The following is a 20,597-nucleotide window of genomic DNA, read 5'->3' as shown; positions in this document are numbered from 1 at the left end:
CCACTTACAAAGTTTTTAAGGAAATGTTTGTATTCACCAATGTTTTCTTTGCTGGGATTTGTTCGTAGGTAACAACAAAATCTGTGCTCCAGAGCACTCTTAGGGTGGCCTATTTGTTCTTAAAGGCCTACTGAAATGAAATGTTTTTATTTAAACGGGGATAGCAGATCCATTCTATGTGTCATACATGATCATTTCGCGATATTGCCATATTTTTGCTGAAAGGATTTAGTAGAGAACATCGACGATAAAGTTTGCAACTTTTGATCGCTGATAAAAACAGCTTTGCCTGTACCGGAAGTAGCGTGACGTCACAGGCGGAAGGGCTTCTCACATTACCCCATTGTTTACAATGCAGCGAGAGCGATTCGGACCGAGAAAGCGACGATTACCCACATTAATTTGAGCGAGGATGAAAGATTTGTGGATGAGGAACATGAGAGTGAAGGATTAGAGTGCAGTGCAGGACGTATCTTTTTTCGCTCTGACCGTAACTTAGGTACAAGGGTTCATTGGATTCCACACTTTCTCCTTTTTCTATTGTAGATCACGGATTTGTATTTTAAACCACCTCGGATACTATATCCTCTTGAAAATGAGAGTCGAGAACGCGAAATGGACATTCACAGTGACTTTTATCTCCACGATAGCTACGGAGCTAACGTGACAGCATCGTGCTTAAATGCAGATAGAAACAAAATAAATAAACCCCTGACTGGAAGGATAGACAGAAAATTAACAATACTATTAAACCATGGACCTGTAAATACACGGTTAATGCTTTCCAGCTTGGCGAAGCTTAACAATGCTGTTGCTAACGACGCCATTTAAGCTAACTTAGCAACGGGACCTCACAGAGCTATGATAAAAACACTAGCGCTCCACCTACGCCAGCCAGCCCTCATCTGCTCATCAACACCCGTGCTCACCTGCGTTCCAGCGATCGACGGAAGGACGAAGGACTTCACCCGATCATCCGTGCGGTCGACGGCTAGCGTTGGATAGCGCGTCTGCTCTCCAAGTCAAAGTCCTCCTGGTTGTGTTGCTGCAGCCAGCCGCTAATATACCGATCCCACCTACAACTTTTTTCTTTGCAGTCTTCATTGTTCATTAAACAAATTGCAAAATATTCACCAACACAGATGTCCAGAATACTGTGGAATTTTGAGATGAAAACAGAGCTTTTTTGTATTGGATTCAATGGTGTCCGAATACTTCCGTTTAACTACTGACGTCATGCGCATACGTCATCATACATAGACGTTTTCAACATGAAGTTTAGCGGGAAATTTAAAATTGCACTTTATAAGTTAACCCGGCCGTATTGGCATGTGTTGCAATGTTAAGATTTCATCATTGATATATAAACTATCAGACTGCGTGGTTGGTAGTAGTGGGTTTCAGTAGGCCTTTAAGTGTGACAAGTTCCCTTACTTCTATTGTCTAATGTAAAATTAATATCATAGATAGATAGATGGATAAATAGATATATATAGCAGTGACGTGCAGTCACTAGAGGCAGGTGAGGCGGGGCCTCACCTGCCATCATGGAAAGAAAAAAAATGTAAAAAGAAAAAAAAATAATTAAATTGTTATATGTATCCAGTGATTATACTATGAAGTTATTTTCCATTTAACTTCACCAGTTTTAGATTATTTTTATTCAAAATCGCTGAATTTTCACATTTGCCGTTGAAATACTGAGAAGAGACGGTGCGGTGATCAGCAGCCAGTTGAGGCACGTCACTGCATTGTGCCTCAACATGGATTGCGGACTCGGCTAACTGCTGGCCTGCTGTGCAGTGAGACCGTATTGCTATATGAACTATATTATACATTTCCATAGTTTAGTTAGCTGAGGTATATAATGTACAGTGTATTTTGTCAACAACTATATGTGTGTAAGTATTTCTTGTGCTGAGCGATCATAAAACTGTTGCGAAGACACACTAGCTGAGGCTCGCCTCGCAGTAATCCCGCCTCCTTGTGCCGGTGCACCCCCGCCGTAGAAAACGGCAGAAATTTTCTCCCGACAAACTCCCGGTATTCAGCCGGAGCTGGAGGTCACGCCCCCTCCAGCTCAATGCGGACCTGAGTGGGGACAGCCTGTTCTCACGTCCGCTTTCCCACAATATAAACAGCTTGCCTGCCCAATGACGTCATAACATCTACGGCTTTTAGAGAGTAGAGTGCACAACTGCGCACACAACAAGGAGACGAAGCAGAAGAACAAGGAAGTTACAGACATGGCGACGCCGTCGACGAGCAAGATGAAGAAATACGCTTGCAAGTTCCAAAACGAATGGAAACAAGAATTTCAGTTCATCCAGGACAGTTCGAAGGGGAAGGGGTATGTAATTATGTTGCCTGTACATTTTGTAAAACAGACTTCTCCATTGAACACGGTGGCCGAGTCATGAACGGAGGAGAATACTGCCATCTACTGGATAGCCCCCGGAACACTGAAATTCAAGTATTTATTTTATTTATATGTATAATAAAATAAATATATATATACATATATATATAGCTAGAATTCACTGAAAGTCAAGTATTTCATATATATATATATATATATATATATATATATATATATATATATATATATATATATATATATATATATATATGAAATACTTGAGTTGGTGAATTCTAGCTGTAAATATACTCTCCTCCAACCACGCCCCCCCGCCCCCCACCTCCCGATATTGGAGGGCTCAAGGTTGGCAAGTATGACTAAAGCCCACACTTAAACTTTCCACGTACAAGATTGAATCTATTGTAACCTATTTTTTTGGGCTTTCCTCTTTGTGATATTTATTCCTGTTACACGCTGTTATACAGTATATGCCTTGCGCTCTTATTTTGAAGGCACTAAGAGCGGAAGTGATGACACGTTGGAGTGGAGCGGAGGTTTTTGAAAGAAGGTAAATAAAGTGGTCCTCGTGTAAACTGGAGCCTCCGTGTTTATTATTTTGTAGTTTCATACAGTATAGACGACATTTATAAACCCTCGGTTACACTACTTAAAAAAGTTATTTAATAAGAAGCCAAAAAGTGCAAAAACAATAATGTTTATGTTGGAGGAGTTGTGAATGACCGCAGGGCCACAACATTAGGTACACCTGCAGACTGCAGCACGGATTTCATATTTCATTCATTCACAACTCCTCCAACACGAACATTATTGTTTTTGCACTTTTTGGCTTCTTATTAAGTAACTTTTTTAAATAGATTAAATCTTGCACGTGGAAAGTTTAAGTGTGGGCTTTAGTTGATATAACACTCCCGTCAGGGGGTGCATTCTACGACGGGAGTGCATTAATCCAGCACAACAGCGGGGCATGGACTTCATTTATAAGTAAAGGTAAGACCATTATAACGTTTTTTTGGGGCTATATAAATAAACATTGATTGATTGATTGATTGATTGATGTGTAAAGTTAAAGTTAAGTTAAAGTACCAATGATTGTGGTGAAATTTGTCCTCTGCATTTGACCCATCCCCTTGTTCACCCCCTGGGAGGTGAGGGGAGCAGTGGGGAGCAGTGGGGAGCAGTGGGCAGCAGCGGCGCCGCGCCCGGGAATAATTGTTGGTGATTTAACCCCCAATTCCAACCCTTAATGCTGAGTGCCAAGCAGGGAAGAATACTGGTATAAGCTTTTAGACATAATTCGTTAACTGCTGCCAATCAAATGGTGAATAAGATACTCTTCAGGGTTCATGTTTGTAAATCTGACTGTGATGAAGTCAGTGCCTCACCAGCCATGAACCTCACCGCACGTCACTGATATATAGATAGATAGATGGATAGATGGATAGATAGATAGATAGATAGATAGATAGATAGATAGATAGATAGATAGATAGATAGATAGATAGATAGATAGATAGATAGATAGATAGATAGATAGATAGATAGATAGATAGATAGATAGATAGATAGATAGATAAATTGATAGAGATAGATATAGATAAGACAGTGAGACAGAGACAGACGGACAGACAATATAGCAAAATGAGCAATATATATATACACACACACACACACACACAATCATCAATTACCAGAGTGTTGATATAGTGATTGGTGACTCTTTAAAAGACCGCTTCGGGGCTATCTCAGCATTCCCCCCTTTCCTAAACTTACGTTTTGACATTATGTATTTCCCCTGGGGGATAATACGAATTTCTCTTCTGTAATCTGTTTGTGTTTTCCCCGTGTGTTTGATGTTCGGCTTTTCCGCCGAAATTGTGCCCTCATATGGGGAATTAAGGGTGTTTACTTTTGCAAATTACAGAAATAAGGGTGTTTACATATGCATATTGGGGAAATAAGGGTGTGTTTATATGCAAATTATGATGGACACGCGTCTACTCAGTGGCCTAGTGGTTAGAGTGTCCGCTCTGAGATCGGTAGGTTGTGAGTTCAAACCCCGGCCGAGTCATACCAAAGACTATAAAAATGGGACCCATTACCTCCCTGCTTGGCACTCAGCATCAAGGGTTGGAATTGGGGGTTAAATCACCAAAAATGATTCCTGGGCGCGGCACAGCTGCTGCCCACTGCTCCCCTCACGTCCCAGGGGGTGAACAAGGGGATGGGTCAAATGCGGAGGACACATTTCACCACACCTAGTGTGTGTGTGACAATTATTGGTACTTTAACTTAACTTTAACCATTTGGCAATCAGCAACTTAAGAACAGCAGGTGGGAACAATTTGGCCGTTTAAGAACATGTCATGAATTTGAATGAACACCTCTTAGGAAATCACTTAGGGAGAAATATAAGTGGAAAAGTTAGGAACTTATTGCTGAATGGGGCCCATTTATTCTACCTTACTCTCAACTAGGGTTGTCCTGATACCAATAATTTGGTACCGGTACCAAAATGTATATCGATACTTTTCAAAATTAAGGGAACTACAAAAAAATTCAATATTGGCTTTATTTTAACAGAAAATCTTACAATACAATAAACATATGTTTCCTATTACACTCAAAGAACAATTTTAGAAGGTTAAAATATAAATTTAAGGGCATTAAACACATTGGGCTTTTCTTGTTGCACTCAAATAACAATTTACAATTTTCCATATTACATATAGTCTGCCATAATCAAGGATTAGATTAGAATATAATAAAAAAGCTTTATTGACATTATATTAAATCATTTGTGATTTATGTTTGCCACTCCTGGTCTGTATTTTAAGAAAAATACAATTATTAGTAAGTACTAAAAACAAAATTATGGATAAATGTACACAGATAAGACATGTAGCAGGTAAAACACACATCTGTTAGAGATAAAACACAAATTGTAGCAATTTGTTACAAAATTCAGTCATTTCACTTGCAGGAGTTGACGTTAGATGGGCGGTCTCAACTCCACTAATATTTGGCATCAATCCAAGCAGCTGTGTGCGTGTCTACATATCTACATGTTATGTCTACATATTATGTATCTAAATGTTATGTATCGACATTCTATGTATCTACATGCTATGTATATACATGATATGTATATACATGTTATGTATCTACATGTTATGTATCTACATGTGCACAACAGATTTGCTGGTTTACTCCTGAGAGTAGCATGTGTGTGTGTTTAAGAGAATGGCAACCTGTTGGCTGAGTGACGTCAGTGAGTGAGTGGGCGAGTAAAGAGAGAGAAAAGTAGCGTATGCGCTGCGCAGTAGAGTGATGAACAGGTCTGGTTGTGTCCTGCAAAACTAACAATAAAGCAACAAGATGGTCACAAATCGGTGGCCTCGTCACTCTGACCTGAAAACTGAGCTTAGCAGACCCATTGACGGGTAAAGTGAAACGTTTTAACCTGGCGAAAACATCGACCCTGAAGGGAATGTCTGCCCTGTGCTCCGCGACGACGGTCTGCACCGGCGCCGAACAGCAGGAGAGGTGTACCAACTACATTATTACCTGTCACTCTTTATAACTCGTCGTCCATATAGTTTCTACTCACATTGATTCTTTATTCATCACTCCTAGCAACCTTTGTAAGTTTTACAATATAACTAAAACAATTCTTACTTATTACACCGTCTGATGTGTGATGTATGCAGGAGTGTTTTCATGGAAATATGCAGTTGCTATCGTAATGTAACAAAGCTAGCGTTGTTAGCATTAGCTAAAATGCTAAGATGTTTACTAGTGTTTGTGTTAGTATTATTAAAGGCCTACTGAAATGAATTGTTTTTATTTAAACGGGAATAGCAGATCCATTCTATGTGTCATACTTGATAATTTCGCGATATTGCCATATTTTTGCTGAAAGGATGTAGTAGAGAAAATCGACGATAAAGTTCGCAACTTTTGCTCGCTGATAAAAAAAAACCTTGCCCCTACCGGAAGTAGCGTGACGTCACAAGCGGTAGTGCTGCTCACAATTCCCCGTTGTTTACAATGGAGCGAGAGATATTCGGAGCGAGAAAGCGACGATTACCCCATTAATTTGAGCGAGGATGAAAGATTTGTGGATGAGGTACGTTAGAGTGACGGACTAGAATGCAGTTCAAGAGATATCTTTTTTCGCTCTGACCGTAACTTAGGTACAAGCTGGCTCATTGGAATCCACACTCTCTCCTTTTTCTATTGTGGATCACGGATTTGTATTTTAAACCACCTCGGATACTATATCCTCTTTAAAATGAGAGTCGAGAAGGCGAAATGGACATTCACAGTGACTTTTATCTCCACGACAATACATCGACGAAGCTCTTTAGCATGAGCTAACGTGATAGCATCTGTCTCAAATGCAGATAGAAACAAAATAAATAAATCCCTGACTGGAAGGTTAGACAGAAGATCAACAATACTACTATCAGGACACTGGACATGTAAATACACGGTTAATGCTGTGCCGCCTGTCGAAGCCTAGCAATGCTGTTGCTAACGACGCTAACTTAGCAACAGGACCTCGTCAGAGCTATGATAAAAACATTAGCGCTCCACCTACGCCAGCCAGCCCTCATCTGCTCATCAACACCCGTGCTCACCTGCATTCCAGCGATCGACGATGCGGTCGGCGGCCCGGAGACGTAGGAAGTCAAGGTGAGGTCGCCGGCGCTAGCGTCTGCTATCCAACAAAGTCCTCCTTGTTGTGTTGCTACAGCCAGCCGCTAATACACCGATCCCACCTACAACGTTCTTCTTTGCAGCCTCCATTGTTCATTAAACAAATTGCAAAAGATTCACCAACACAGATGTCCAGAATACTGTGGAATTTTGTCGAAGAAAACAGAGCTCTGTGTATTGTGTCCAATAGGGTCCAAACACTTCCGTGGACCTCGCGACGTCACGCGCATACGTCATCCTCAGAGGCGTTTCGAACCGGAAGTTCCCCGGGAAATTTAAAATTGCACTTTATAAGTTAACCCGGCCGTATTGGCATGTGTTGCAATGTTAAGATTTCATCATTGATATATAAACTATCAGACTGCGTGGTCGGTAGTAGTGGGTTTCAGTAGGCCTTTAACTTACAATGCCAATAACTAAATACCTCAGTAAATTCACCAAGACGTCACCGTGGAGTTATTGAATCAGTTTAGCTGATTGGAGAGGTAGCTTCAGCAGCTAGTGGGTCCATGACAATGACGTATGTTTTGTTTGATCAGCCGTTTTACTGCCGCGTTACAGACACCGTTTGGAAACAATTAAGGTATGTAAAAAAACATCTAAAAAATCTTTCTGTGAAAATAACTAATTTTACAACGTATATTTCTGCGGCTTATAGTCTGGTGCGGCTAATATATGGAAACATATGTTTTTCTTCTAAAATGTAATGGGTGCTGCTAATATATCGCTTATATGTATTACATCTCTATATCATTTTAAAAAAATACACCCACCACATTCCTGTCCACCCTTCCGCCGCCACAAATAGATTGCTGATCCATGGGAATCACTGACGGATGAGTGTTCACAATACAAGAACTTGGCTGACAAGTTTAACGACCAAAGTATATCAAAATTATCCAAAATGACGATAAATGACGATACTTTGTAGAAGTTATCTAATACCTCAAACAGACTTGCCGCCATTAAACCTTAAAAATATGTACCATTGCAACATTAACAGTACAGTCTGTTACATGGGAACAATTCCAGACAGCAAATCATAAATTCAGACGGAGACAAACGCATGACTCTTGGTGGTTTATAGATGAACCAATGTGCAGCCTCATCAATTCCTGTTCACCATAAATAAGTTATCCCAATGTCATTACTGCTTTATGTGCTATCCACTTGATGGATAATGTGTTATGTTCATATACTTATATTCAGTGATTGATAGGTGACTAAATTAGCTATATTTCTATTTTATGAAATGTATTCTAGAGCCACATTTTGATTAATTAACTTCATATTTTTGTGACATGTAATCATTTTTATATGCCAACTAGTGCATTATGTCAGTTATATGAATACCACTCAGTCGATTCGCTAAGCATTATTCATCTTAAGAGAATCTTGAGACACACGGCCCTGAAAAACATCTTGTTGAGACATGCGTCGTGTTTTAGTGTTCAGTGTGATTGCATAACTTGGCCAACCATTGTCGCCACTATACATGAGACCATATTAAGTTGCACTAGGACTGTATTATTTGTCATATCATATGTAACAATAAGAAACAATAGTGGCATAAACCTCCAGTCCAGTTTAAATGGGTCATATTATGCAAAACCCACTTTTATTGCCCGTTGTTACCTGTTTTTGTGTATTTGTTTGTATTTTAATTCACTCCTCTCTGAGCTGCCACCTTACCGTGGTAGAGGAGTTTGCGTGTCCCAATGATCCTAGGAGCTATGTTGTCCGGGGGCTTTATGCCCCCTGGTACGGTCTCTCAAGGCAAACTGGTCCTAGGTGAGGGATCAGACAAAGAGCAGCTCGAAGACCTCCGTGAAAAATAAAAACAAAGGACCCAGATTTCCCTCGCCCGGATGCGGGTCACCGGGGCCCCCCTCTGGAGCCTGGCCCGGAGGTTGGGCACGATGGCGAGCGCCTGGTGGCCGGGCCTGTACCCATGGGGCCCGGCCGGGCACAGCCCGAAGAGGCAACGTGGGTCCCCCCTCCAATGGGCTCACCACCCATAGCAGGGGTCATAGAGGTTGGGTGCGATGTGAGCTGGGCGGCAGCCGAAGGCAGGGCACTTGGCGGTCCGATCCTCAACTACAGAAGCTAGCTCTTGGGACATGGAACGTCACCTCGCCGGGGGGGAAGGAGCTTGAGCTAGTGCGCGAGGTGGAGAAGTTCCGGCTAGATATAGTCGGACTGAACTTCGACGCACAGCAAGGGCTCTGGAACCAGTTCTCTCGAGAGGGGCTGGACTCTCTTCCACTCTGGCGTTGTCGGCAGTGAGAGGCGACGGGCTGGGGTGGCAATTCTTGTTGCCCCCCCCGGCTCAGATCCTGCACGTTGGAGTTCAACCCGGTGGACGAGAGGGTAGCTTCCCTCCGCCTTCGGGTGGGGGAACAGGTCCTGACTGTGTTTTGCACTTACGTGCCAAACCGCAGCTCAGAGTACCCACCCTTTTTGGATTCACTCGAGGAAGTACTTGAGAGTGCTCCCCCGGGTGATTCCCTCGTTCTACTGGGGGACTTCAATGCTCATGTTGGCAGCGACAGCGAAACCTGGAGAGGCGTGATTGGGAAGAATGGCCGCCCGGATCTGAACCCGAGAGGTGTTTTGTTATTGGACTTTTGTGCCCATCACGGATTGTCCATAACGAACACCATGTTCAAACATAAGGGTGTCCATATGTGCACTTGGCACCAGGACACCCCAGGCCGCAGTTCCATGATCGACTTTGTAGTTGTGTCATCGGATATGCGGCCTCATGTTTTGGACACTCGGGTGAAGAGAGGGGCGTAGCTTTCTACCGATCAGCACCTGGTGGTGAGTTGGTTTCAATTCCCACCTCCGGAAGAACTTTGAACATGTCACGAGGGAGGTGCTGGACATTGAGTCCGAATGGACCATGTTCCGCGCCTCTATTGTCGAGGCGGCTGATTAGAGCTGTGGCCACAAGGTAGTAGGTGCCTGTCGTGGCGGTAATCCTAGAACCTGTTGGTGGACACCGGCGGTGAGGGATGCCGTCAAGCTGAAGAAGGAGTCCTATCGGGTTCTTTTAGCTCATAGGACTCCTGAGGCAGCGGACAGGTACCGACAGGCCAAGCGGTGTGCGGCTTCAGCGGTCGCGGAGGCAAAAACTCGGACATGGGAGGAGTTCGGGGAGGCCATGGAAAACGACTTCCGGACAGCTTCGAAGCGATTCTGGACCACCATCCGCCGCCTCAGGAAGGGGAAGCAGTGCACTATCAACACCGTGTATGGTGAGGATGGTGTTCTGCTGACCTCGACTGCGGATGTTGTGGATTGGTGGAGGGAATACTTCGAAGACCTCCTCAATCCCACCAACACGTCTTCCTATGAGGAAGCAGTGCCTGGGGAATCTGTGGTGGGCTCTCCTATTTCTGGGGCTGAGGTTGCTGAGGTAGTTAAAAAGCTCCTCGGTGGCAAGGCCCCGGGGGTGGATGAGATCCGCCCGGAGTTCCTTAAGGCTCTGGATGCTGTGGGGCTGTCTTGGTTGACAAGACTCTGCAGCATCGCGTGGACATTTGGATTGGCAGACCGGGGTGGTGGTTCCTCTATTTAAGAAGGGGAACCAGAGGGTGTGTTCTAACTATCGTGGGATGACACTCCTCAGCCTTCCCGGTAAGGTCTATTCGGGTGTACTGGAGAGGAGGCTACGCCGGATAGTCGAACCTCGGATTCAGGAGGAACAGTGTGGTTTTCGTCCTGGTCGTGGAACTGTGGACCAGCTCTATACTCTCGGCAGGGTCCTTGAGGGTGCATGGGAGTTTGCCCAACCAGTCTACATGTGTTTTGTGGACTTGGAGAAGGCATTCAACAGTGTCCCTCGGGAAGCTCAGAGAGTATGGGGTATCAGACTGTCTGATTGTGGCGGTCCGCTCCCTGTATGATCAGAGCCAGAGCTTGCCGGCAGTAAGTCGGACACGTTTCCAGTGAGGGTTGGACTCCGCCAAGGCTGCCCTTTGTCACAGATTCTGTTCATAACTTTTATGGACAGAATTTCTAGGCGCAGTCAAGGCGATGGGGGGATCTGGTTTGGTGGCTGCAAGATTAGGTCTCTGCTTTTCGCAGATGATGTGGTCCTGATGGCTTCATCTGGCCATGATCTGCAGCTCTAACTGGATCGGTTCGCAGCTGAGTGTGAAGCGACTGGGATGAGAATCAGCACCTCCAAGTCCGGAAAAGGGTGGAGTGCCTTCTCCGGGTTGCGGAGGAGACCCTGCCCCAAGTGGAGGAGTTCAAGTACCTCAGAGTCTTATTCACGAGTGAGGGAAGAGTGGATCGTGAGATCGACGGGCGGATCGGTGCGGCGTCTTCAGTAATGCGGACGCTGTATCGATCCGTTGTGGTGAAGAAGGAGCTGAGCCGGAAGGCAAAGCTCTCAATTTACCGGTCGATCTACGTTCCCATCCTCACCTATGGTCATGAGTTTTGGGTTATGACCGAAAGGACAAGATCACGGGTACAAGCGGTCGAAATGAGTTTCCTCCGCCGGGTGGTGGGGCTCTCCCTTAGAGATAGGGTGAGAAGCTCTGCCATCCGGGGGGAGCTCAAAGTAAAGCCGCTGCTCCTCCACATCGAGAGGAGCCAGATGAGGTGGTTCGGGCATCTGGTCAGGATGCCACCCGAACGCCTCCCTAGGGAGGTGTTTAGGGTACGTCCGACCGGTAGGAGGCCACGGGGAAGACCCAGGACACGTTGGGAAGACTATGTCTCCCGGCTGGCCTGGAAACGCCTCGGGATCCCCCGGGAGGAGCTGGACGAAGTGGCTGGGGAAAGGGAAGTCTGGGCTTCCCTGCTTAGGCTGCTGCCCCCGCGACCCGACCTCGGATAAGCGGAAGAAGATGGATGGATGGGTTTAATTCAAGCCATGGAGGCATTGTGGTGATATTTACGAAACAATTGTGCCTTGTTACCGTTTTATGAAGTACCTTGGGATGTCAGCGGCTATCTCCATACATGGCAAGTGATTGTTTTGTTTCTTTGTGTGAGTCCACAATGTTTATTTGTGTTGTACTTCCAGGTAAGATGTGATCCCACAAGCTAAAATGCTCTGATATTGGTTGTATTAATTAACACAGCTCACTACATCGAAAGAAGTCAGAAGTACCTGTTTCGTGACAATGTACCTACTCGGACACGGGGCCCAACGAGACGCACCACCAGGCATGAAGCACGGAGCCTCGCCTCGTCCGAGGTAAATATATAGAAGGATTTACCACAAACTACATTTAATTGCTGAGACTACATATACCGTATTTTCCGGACTATAAGCCACTACTTTTTTCCTACGCTTTGTACCCTGTGGCTTATGAAACAGTGCGGCTAATTATTGGACTTTTCTTTGTTAAAGGGAAACTTCGGTTTTTTTCAACCTGGGCCCTGTTTTCATAATTTTTTCTGTATATGTGAGTGCTGGATAAAACATTTTTTGAGGTCGCGCCAGTATTGAGCAGGGCAGGCAGCCTCCAGCCCAGCTAACGCTCGTACACAGGGCAACTGGCTCTCGTCAAAATTCGGCCTATAAACATGCATTTTTTTCACACTGACAGGCTCAGATAGTTACAATGAGTGTCCGACAACATACTAGAAAGGAGAAATTAACGTATGTCTCTACCTTTAGCTGGAGATCGCTGTTTGTTGTGAGCTGTGTCCAAATCTCACCACGCTACAAATCTCGTTCCGAAATCTCGCGATAACTCGCGACAAAACACCGGTGGAAAAACAGTTACCTGACTGAGGTGAAGAGAGATGACTGAAGTGATTTTCTGTTGGATTACCGAAGACTGTTATTTTAGTTTTATAGAAAAGTTTGTTTGTTTGTCTGTCATGGCTGAATTTTTGCCTGATGTGGACGACGTGGATGAAATTGCATTTGATTTTGATGGCCGGCCGTATCTATTTGAGCCGGAGTACACAGATGAAGAGCTTCAAGAAATTGAAGAACGGACGAGGAGAGACGGAGTTGGGCAACAGGCAGAGGGCACGGAACCAGCTGCTGCAAGGCTGCGAAACACTGGAAACTGGTGGTGTTCCTGTGGGTGCTGTGTACCTTTGCCTACAGAGGAGGAATGCCTCTGTTGCAGGGAATGGGACCTTTTGCAGCCAGCTGTGTTTGGGGATTACCCAGTGGACGGTACACAACGCTGTGTAACGTCATCAGAGGATTTCCCCTCCTTGATCAACAGGGCAGTGCTAGAGACCTTCTTCCATGTTCCCAAAATCAACTGGAAGAGGCGGCCAAGACCACAGGGAGAAAACGGCCAGCTGTCTATTGAGTGAGTATACGTGACATATTTAGCTTTGTGTAATTTATTTACTGAGAAAGGTCTCTGGTATGAGTAATTACTGTTACAGTATGTATTTAGTCATTACAACTGTTACAGTATGTATTTAGTCTTCATAACTGTATGTATTTAGTCTTCATAACTGTATGTATTTAGTCTTCATAACTGTATGTATTTAGTCTTCATAACTGTTACAGTATGTATTTAGTCTTCATAACTGTATGTATTTAGTCTTCATAACTGTTACAGTATGTATTTAGTCTTCATAACTGTATGTATTTAGTCTTCATAACTGTATGTATTTAGTCTTCAGAACTGTATGTATTTAGTCTTCAGAACTGTATGTATTTAGTCTTCAGAACTGTATGTATTTAGTCTTCAGAACTGTATGTATTTAGTCTTCAGAACTGTATGTATTTAGTCTTCATAACTGTTACAGTATGTATTTAGTCATCATACTTTTCACAAATAAACTTGATTCTTTCCTCTTCTCCAGCCAATGCAGACTAGTGGCTTACCGTGTGGTGCTGGAGTGGGCGCTCAGAGGAGAGCGTCTAGGTCGTGGCAATAGGAGAGTGTTGCCTAGATGTATAGTTATGGCTATAAGAAGCAAGTACCCCTCTCCCACCGGCACTTACACTGGCTTCAACGAGGCAGAGGACATCTTCAATATACTGTAAATATTTCTGTACACGTACATATCACTGTAAGATTCAATCTTTTACAATAAAGTAATAACAATAGCACAGCTGTGTTTCTATCTCTTTATTTTAAACCACAAACCAACACCCCCACAACCACACCCCCACACACACCAATAATGTTCTATACATTATTTTTTGTCAGCTTTAGTATGGTTTGAACCGTGAACTGTGCCGTGCAAGTAAGTCTGCCTTTTCAGGCCTCGGAACAGGAGCTATGTTGTGCAGTAATCTTCGGCGTGGTTTGCGACAGGGCAAAGGCTCTGTATAAACAACAGTGTGGTCATCCCTTCTCTTCAGGACTCTCTCCATGAGGTTGGTACGGAAGGTTTGCTTGGTCCGTTCATAGATGGGCTTTGCAACCCACTGTGCGCTTTGTTTAGAGAAGGAAAACCTGTACCGGCATTCTCCTAAGGCAAAAAGAAAAAAACATAAATTGTAGTGTACCATGTCATTGTTGCATATTCATTTTTCAGGTAGTTTTAGGTGAATGTTTTTTATACCAGAAAATACAGTTACAAACTAAATGCTTATAAGCGGTGCTGTAGCTGAATTTACAAACTAAGAAAAACATCAAAACAGCGATCACACATTCAACTCATTGATAAAGTATATGCACAGTGTTTGAAATTACAAACTAGGTCAATTATAGATGCTGTCAGCTACGTATGAGCATCCTTTGTCTGATTTTTACACTAGTTGAAAGTTTACACATGCTATTTGCTAGTAAAGGTGCTAATACAGTGCTTATATTTGCTACTATCATTCGTGTATACTGATATCACATCAACACAACATATTAGCTAATAACGTAACATTACCTGCACTCTGCATGCAGCTGGTGTCTCCCATCTTGGGACTGCACTTTTCTTTAGGTAAAGGTGCTTCGGATTTGGTCTCTTCTTTGACTGGCAGTAGTCATCCCGATCAAAGTGATCACTGCAGACCCTGTGGTCGGCACGGCGCAGTACATCAACAGGAGTGTCGGCATCCATTTGTAGCACAGCTAGCCATAACTTCAGTGTGTCCGTGTTGAAGTAAGGTAGTCTATGAAAGCTGCGCGAAGAGTAGCGCAACATTTTGTTGCCACAGTTTGGAAATGCGCACTCACGAACCATTGTTTTACTTTTATCCTTTTCTATAAAACTAAACTAACAGTCTTCGGTAACTTAGTCCAATACAAAATCACTTCGGTCGTCTCTCTTCACCTCAGTCAGGTAACTGTTTTTCCACCGGTGTTTTGTCGCGAGTTATCGCGAGATTTCGGAACGAGATTTGTAGCGTGGTGAGATTTGGACACAGCTCACAACAAACAGCGATCTCCAGCTAAAGGTAGAGACATACGTTAATTTCTCCTTTCTAGTATGTTGTCGGACACTCATTGTAACTATCTGAGCCTGTCAGTGTGAAAAAAATGCATGTTTATAGGCCGAATTTTGACGAGAGCCAGTTGCCCTGTGTACGAGCGTTAGCTGGGCTGGAGGCTGCCTGCCCTGCTCAATACTGGCGCGACCTCAAAAAATGTTTTATCCAGCACTCACATATACAGAAAAAATTATGAAAACAGGGCCCAGGTTGAAAAAAACCGAAGTTTCCCTTTAACCGCCATAATGATTTGTATTTAACAAATAGTTTTCAATTTACGCTGACAAAGACCCTGAAAAGTTGTTACTGTTGGTTATCAGTAATCAAGCTAGCATTGTTAGCATTAGCGAATATGCTTACACGTTTACAAGTGTCTGGGTTAGCATTATTAACTTACAATGACATTCTTTTTGTATTTTTGTAAATTCACCAAAACTGTCACCGTGGACTTATTGAGTCTGTTTAGTTGATTGGAGAGCTAAACAATGACAATGACTTCGGTTTTGTTTGATCAGCCGTTTTACTGCTGTGCTACAGACACAGTTTTGAAACAATAAAGGTATGTAAATAAACATTCACAAAATCGTTGGTACCATATTTTTACCATAAATATTTTGTTCTTCTAAAATTTGGTGGGCGTTGCTTAAATATCGGTGCGCTCTATACCCCGGGAAATACGGTATATCCTTGCATGGATATACATTAACGGTTATTAACCCTTTGTGATGTGTTAATTTAAAGCCTCCGTGCTCAATTTTCTTCATCGTCTTCGGTTTTCTCTCGCACCAGATCAGACTCAGTCTTGTCCATGTACGGTTGGATGCTAAAATCCTCCGCTGTTGCCATTTCTAATTAAAAAAAAGTAGCTTAGAATTAAGTAGCTATTTTTTTTGGTAACTAGCGAGATGCGTACTTCTAAAACTAAAAAAATGACTAACTGGGCGGAGAAGCAATCTCATTCAGTTAGAGGGGGCGAGGCGTGGAGGAATAATTTGCATCTAAAAAGACAGCCCCCAAAATAACTCATTTTTAAGAGACAGTCAGAAAAGGGCTTCAAGAGGGTCTCTAAAGCAAAATGTATGCAAAATTATGACCAAAGCACCACGATGACATTTTTGAAGACCACAATGAAGTGTGTTGAATGTAGATTAGAATCATAGTATGACACCTTTTAAGGCAACTCTTAATTAAATGTGATTTAATTGGATTGTACCATTTTACTGTAGTTATGTATTTATTCATATTTAGCATGTATTAGTCTCTATAACTTCCACTCTATGGCATTTAATATTCCAATCATGTAGAAATAAAAAATGTTGAGCTATGGTTACCTAACATGTATCCAAAAACATTGCAACTAAGATAACACAAGTACACAAATAAATATTTTGAGTCAATTATCAGGAAGGATGTATTTTATGTCCCTCATCCCTCCCTACAGATGTTGAGTACAGTAAGTTATTTTAAAGTGACTTAAGTCAATAAATGTACATGCAAACAACGAGGGATGGACAAAATAAAAAATCATTGTTTGATTGTTGGCTTGGTTTAATTCAATTGCAGACTGCTGATTAATCGTTTAAGGCAAAATGGAGTGCAGTACATTGGATCAATTTATCATTATTTTTCCATATGGTCTGCTAAGGAAATTATATGCCCATCTACAAATGCATTGACAGTACTTTCTAATCATTGTAGTTTCCAATGAAGTTTGTTTATACACAACACACAATGCTGTACAAAAATGGAATCACCAATGTTACTGCAACCACAACAGAAGAGGAGTACCAACCACAAAAGTAGACCATGCAGGGTTGCCTTGGCAATAACCTTATTATGTTAGAGTATGTTATTTAATTTACACTGTTTGGTGGTTTTATTGTTACTTTAACACTCTACCCATATCATTGCACATACATTCTTACAATATGGGATTTCATTAGTGTGCCTGAAAGTGTTACTTAGATGTACAAAACGTTGTGCTGTTGAGACGAATTGCGATTATAATGCAGGCAAGTGTGCCAATCGCATCATGTCAGACTGTTGTAAATGCTTGGTTAGCAGAAACATTGAACATTGCTTGGTTCAGACACAGGCTAACAACATAAAGTTAGCTCACCCCGCTTTAGTGCTAGAGCAAATTAATTCTCCCTGCAGATCAATGGTCTCATTGGCACATGAAGCCAGTTTGCAAGCAGGCTGCTGTATCAGCTGCCTCAATTTCTGCCTGTGTGGCATCCTAGAGACGACCTTGTTTATCAAGCCGATCAGAATGCTGAGGCAAATAGAACAGCAACAACAAACTCTTGTATGTTTTCCTACTTTTCCGAAAGGTGGTCTTGCTCCCCTGCACACTGTCCAGATCAATAGCAAATAGGTGTCACACTGAGCAGATAAGCTGTCTCTGCCGCTTCCCGTCCCGACAGAACACTGTCCCTTTATGTTGCTGAGGCACATGTCTAGTCCAGAGGGACTGGAAGACGCTGGCTGGGAGGAAATGGAGGAGTCCAGACCAGAGGATGACGGAGGAGAGACGATGGCACGGAAAGCGGGAAGAGATGACTGCCAAGATGTTGCACAACAACCTCTACTCTTTCCAGCAGGCAGAATTAATATTCAGGGCAAAAACACAACAATGATCCAATAGCCTTGGCAGCGAGGTTACAGCACCGCACCACTTCTGTTGCCAGGAGCACAAACCCACATAGTATTTAAAAGAAGCCCACTGTAATGTGCATATCATATATATGTGGCTAGTTGTTGAAAAACATACACATAGCTTTTCAAATGTATTGTTTAATGCTGCTGTTCAATGACTGTTTTTTTAGCACTAGTTGGAAAAAGACTCAGCAATGTTGCAGGAAGTCCAAGTCTATTTATGCCTAACAGTGATCTGGACCATAATTGCACGGTTGTTTATGCAGGTGCTTCTCAACGTGTGTAATGTAAGGGAATATCTGCTTAGAACTTGCATATTAATAATGTCTAAACAATGGACAATTGTTGCCTACAGCCCATCTCATCATTTCTAGGGATTTGTACCAAAACGTGTAATACCACCAGTGGCGATATAAACGGTAGGAACCAGACCAAAAAATAAGTGTTACTAAATTAATTTAGTAGATTAGCCTGACAGTCATACCAAAGACTATAAAAATGGGACCCATTACCTCCCTGCTTGGCACTCAGCATCAAGGGTTGGAATTTGGGGTTAAATCACCAAAAATGATTCCCGGGCGTGGCCACCGCTGCTGCTCACTGCTCCCCTCACCTCCCGGGGGGTGATCAAGGGTGATGGATCAAATGCAGAGAATAATTTCGACACACCTCGTGTGTGTGTGACTGTCATTGGTACTTTAACTTTTACTTAGTTTTTCAACTGCACAGACCGCGATGAGCCTCTAGCTGAAATGGTCAGGCTGAAACACTCTGTGTGTCGTACTTCACCTCAAAGGATGCAAACTCAGCCATCTGTAACAACTGCTTGAAGGTAAAATTGTGCAAAAAATGTCTCGTAAGTAATTTAATGTTTCACAAATACACAGTGTTGGGCGGTAGCTTGTAACATGTAGCAAAGCTACGTAGCTTAACTACATTTCCCAGTAGCTTGGCAGTAGGTTTTCTACTTTTTAAACAAGTAGCGTTTTTCGTAGCTTAGCTATTTCGAGACCAATGTAGCGGGTAGCTTACCTACAAAGCTACAAGCTACAAAATAACAGTCAGGGAGAATAGAAAGAGAAAAGAAAGAGAGAAATGGACGAGTGCAACTCCACGGGCAGGGGACAGAAATATACAAGAAAAATCCATGATGATTGATTGGTTTACTATGGTGAGTTACGATTGTTTAAGATTAGGGCAAAACATTATGGACTGGCCAATCAGAGGCAAGATAGGGCGAGTCATCGAACCAGAAAGGGAAATCACAACAGACATGCACATCCCAAATGACATCAAGAGAGTCGGAGAAGAGGAGAGAGAATAATCAAGGTAAGCAGGCGATTAAAAAAAAAGAAAAGAAAAACCTAGTGGAAGATGGCAGAGGAATTCTCTTCCTTAGATTTTTCTTTTAGCGATGTAGACGACGTCCTGGAAACCCACAATGCGTGTACTTGGTCACATTTGGACAAATGTATGCGTTTGTATAAAACAATGCTCAAAACATTCATTTTAGTTGTTTACCTTGTAAGCCCAAATCAAAACTGCTCTTGACATTAAAGACGTGGAACACACATTTAAGAACACACATTAAGGTGAGTTGAGTTCAAAGTTTTACTGCACATAACTATTATCAACTGTTGTCAAACAACACACAAGTCATTGTTTTTATGTCAAGCTATATGTAGATAGACGATGTTTTTATTTACTGTAGGCAAAGAAAATGAATAACATTATCGAGGTGGGCCAAAGAAAAAGCACACTAAGATAAATACATATAGTTGGGTGTGGGGACCCCCAGAGGTAGTTGTAGGGTGTCCCCTGCTAAATGCCAGTTAATAGTAATAAGTAGGTAGGTCTTTATTGTCATTGCACAAATACAACAAAACTTTGTTTTCAGCACAAACCCGTTCAAGATTAGACAAACAAACAGTGTACAGGGTTACAGAACAGGAACGCTGATGGGTCGCCACAAGGCACCCTGTAAAAGATGGGAAAAAGGTAAACGCTGGGGGAGGATGAATAAAAAAATACAATCTAGACTGGGCTCTTAAGGGGGCCCAGTCTGGAGTGGGAAAAAACCTTCATAGCAAAGCACATATACATATTAAAACATCCATCTCAAGACTTGTGTCTTGTGAGTGGGGGCTACGGTGGAAGGCTGCAGCTCTTCAGGTGCTGCCCATCCGTCCATCACCCCTAAGGGATTAGCGTCAAGGGCGTTGGATGGGGAGTGGGGTATGTGTGTGTGGCGTATATTTTCGTGGATGCATGTGTGTGTGTGTAAGCTTGCCGCGTATTCCGAGGCCATGATGTTGTGCATTCGCTAGTCCAAAGTCAACAACAACAGGTGTGTGTCCTTTAGAGAAAAGAAGGGAGTTTGTTATGTCTTCACCGCACTGTCCTTCAGGAGAGTCTCAAAGTCAAGGAAACAATCCAAGTTAGAATGTTTTGTATGTGAGTGAAAAT

General features: G+C 42.9%; 1 protein-coding gene across 1 annotated transcript; it reads left to right on the top strand.

Moving 5' to 3' along the window:
- The first annotated feature begins 12,566 nt into the window (after nt 1-12,566).
- LOC133663619 (uncharacterized) lies at nt 12,567-14,592 on the top strand. The gene is made up of 2 exons (XM_062068224.1): nt 12,567-13,398; nt 13,904-14,592. The coding sequence occupies exons 1-2, from the start codon at nt 12,872-12,874 to the stop codon at nt 14,085-14,087; spliced, it is 711 nt and encodes a 236-aa protein (XP_061924208.1). The 5' UTR covers nt 12,567-12,871; the 3' UTR covers nt 14,088-14,592.
- Nucleotides 14,593-20,597: the final 6,005 nt, after the last annotated feature.

Source organism: Entelurus aequoreus, linkage group LG02, assembly GCF_033978785.1.
Source record: "Entelurus aequoreus isolate RoL-2023_Sb linkage group LG02, RoL_Eaeq_v1.1, whole genome shotgun sequence".
In the NCBI taxonomy this organism is placed as follows: domain Eukaryota; kingdom Metazoa; phylum Chordata; class Actinopteri; order Syngnathiformes; family Syngnathidae; genus Entelurus; species Entelurus aequoreus.
Note: the sequence above shows the minus strand (reverse complement) of the source record. Positions and strands in the feature narration are given on the sequence as shown.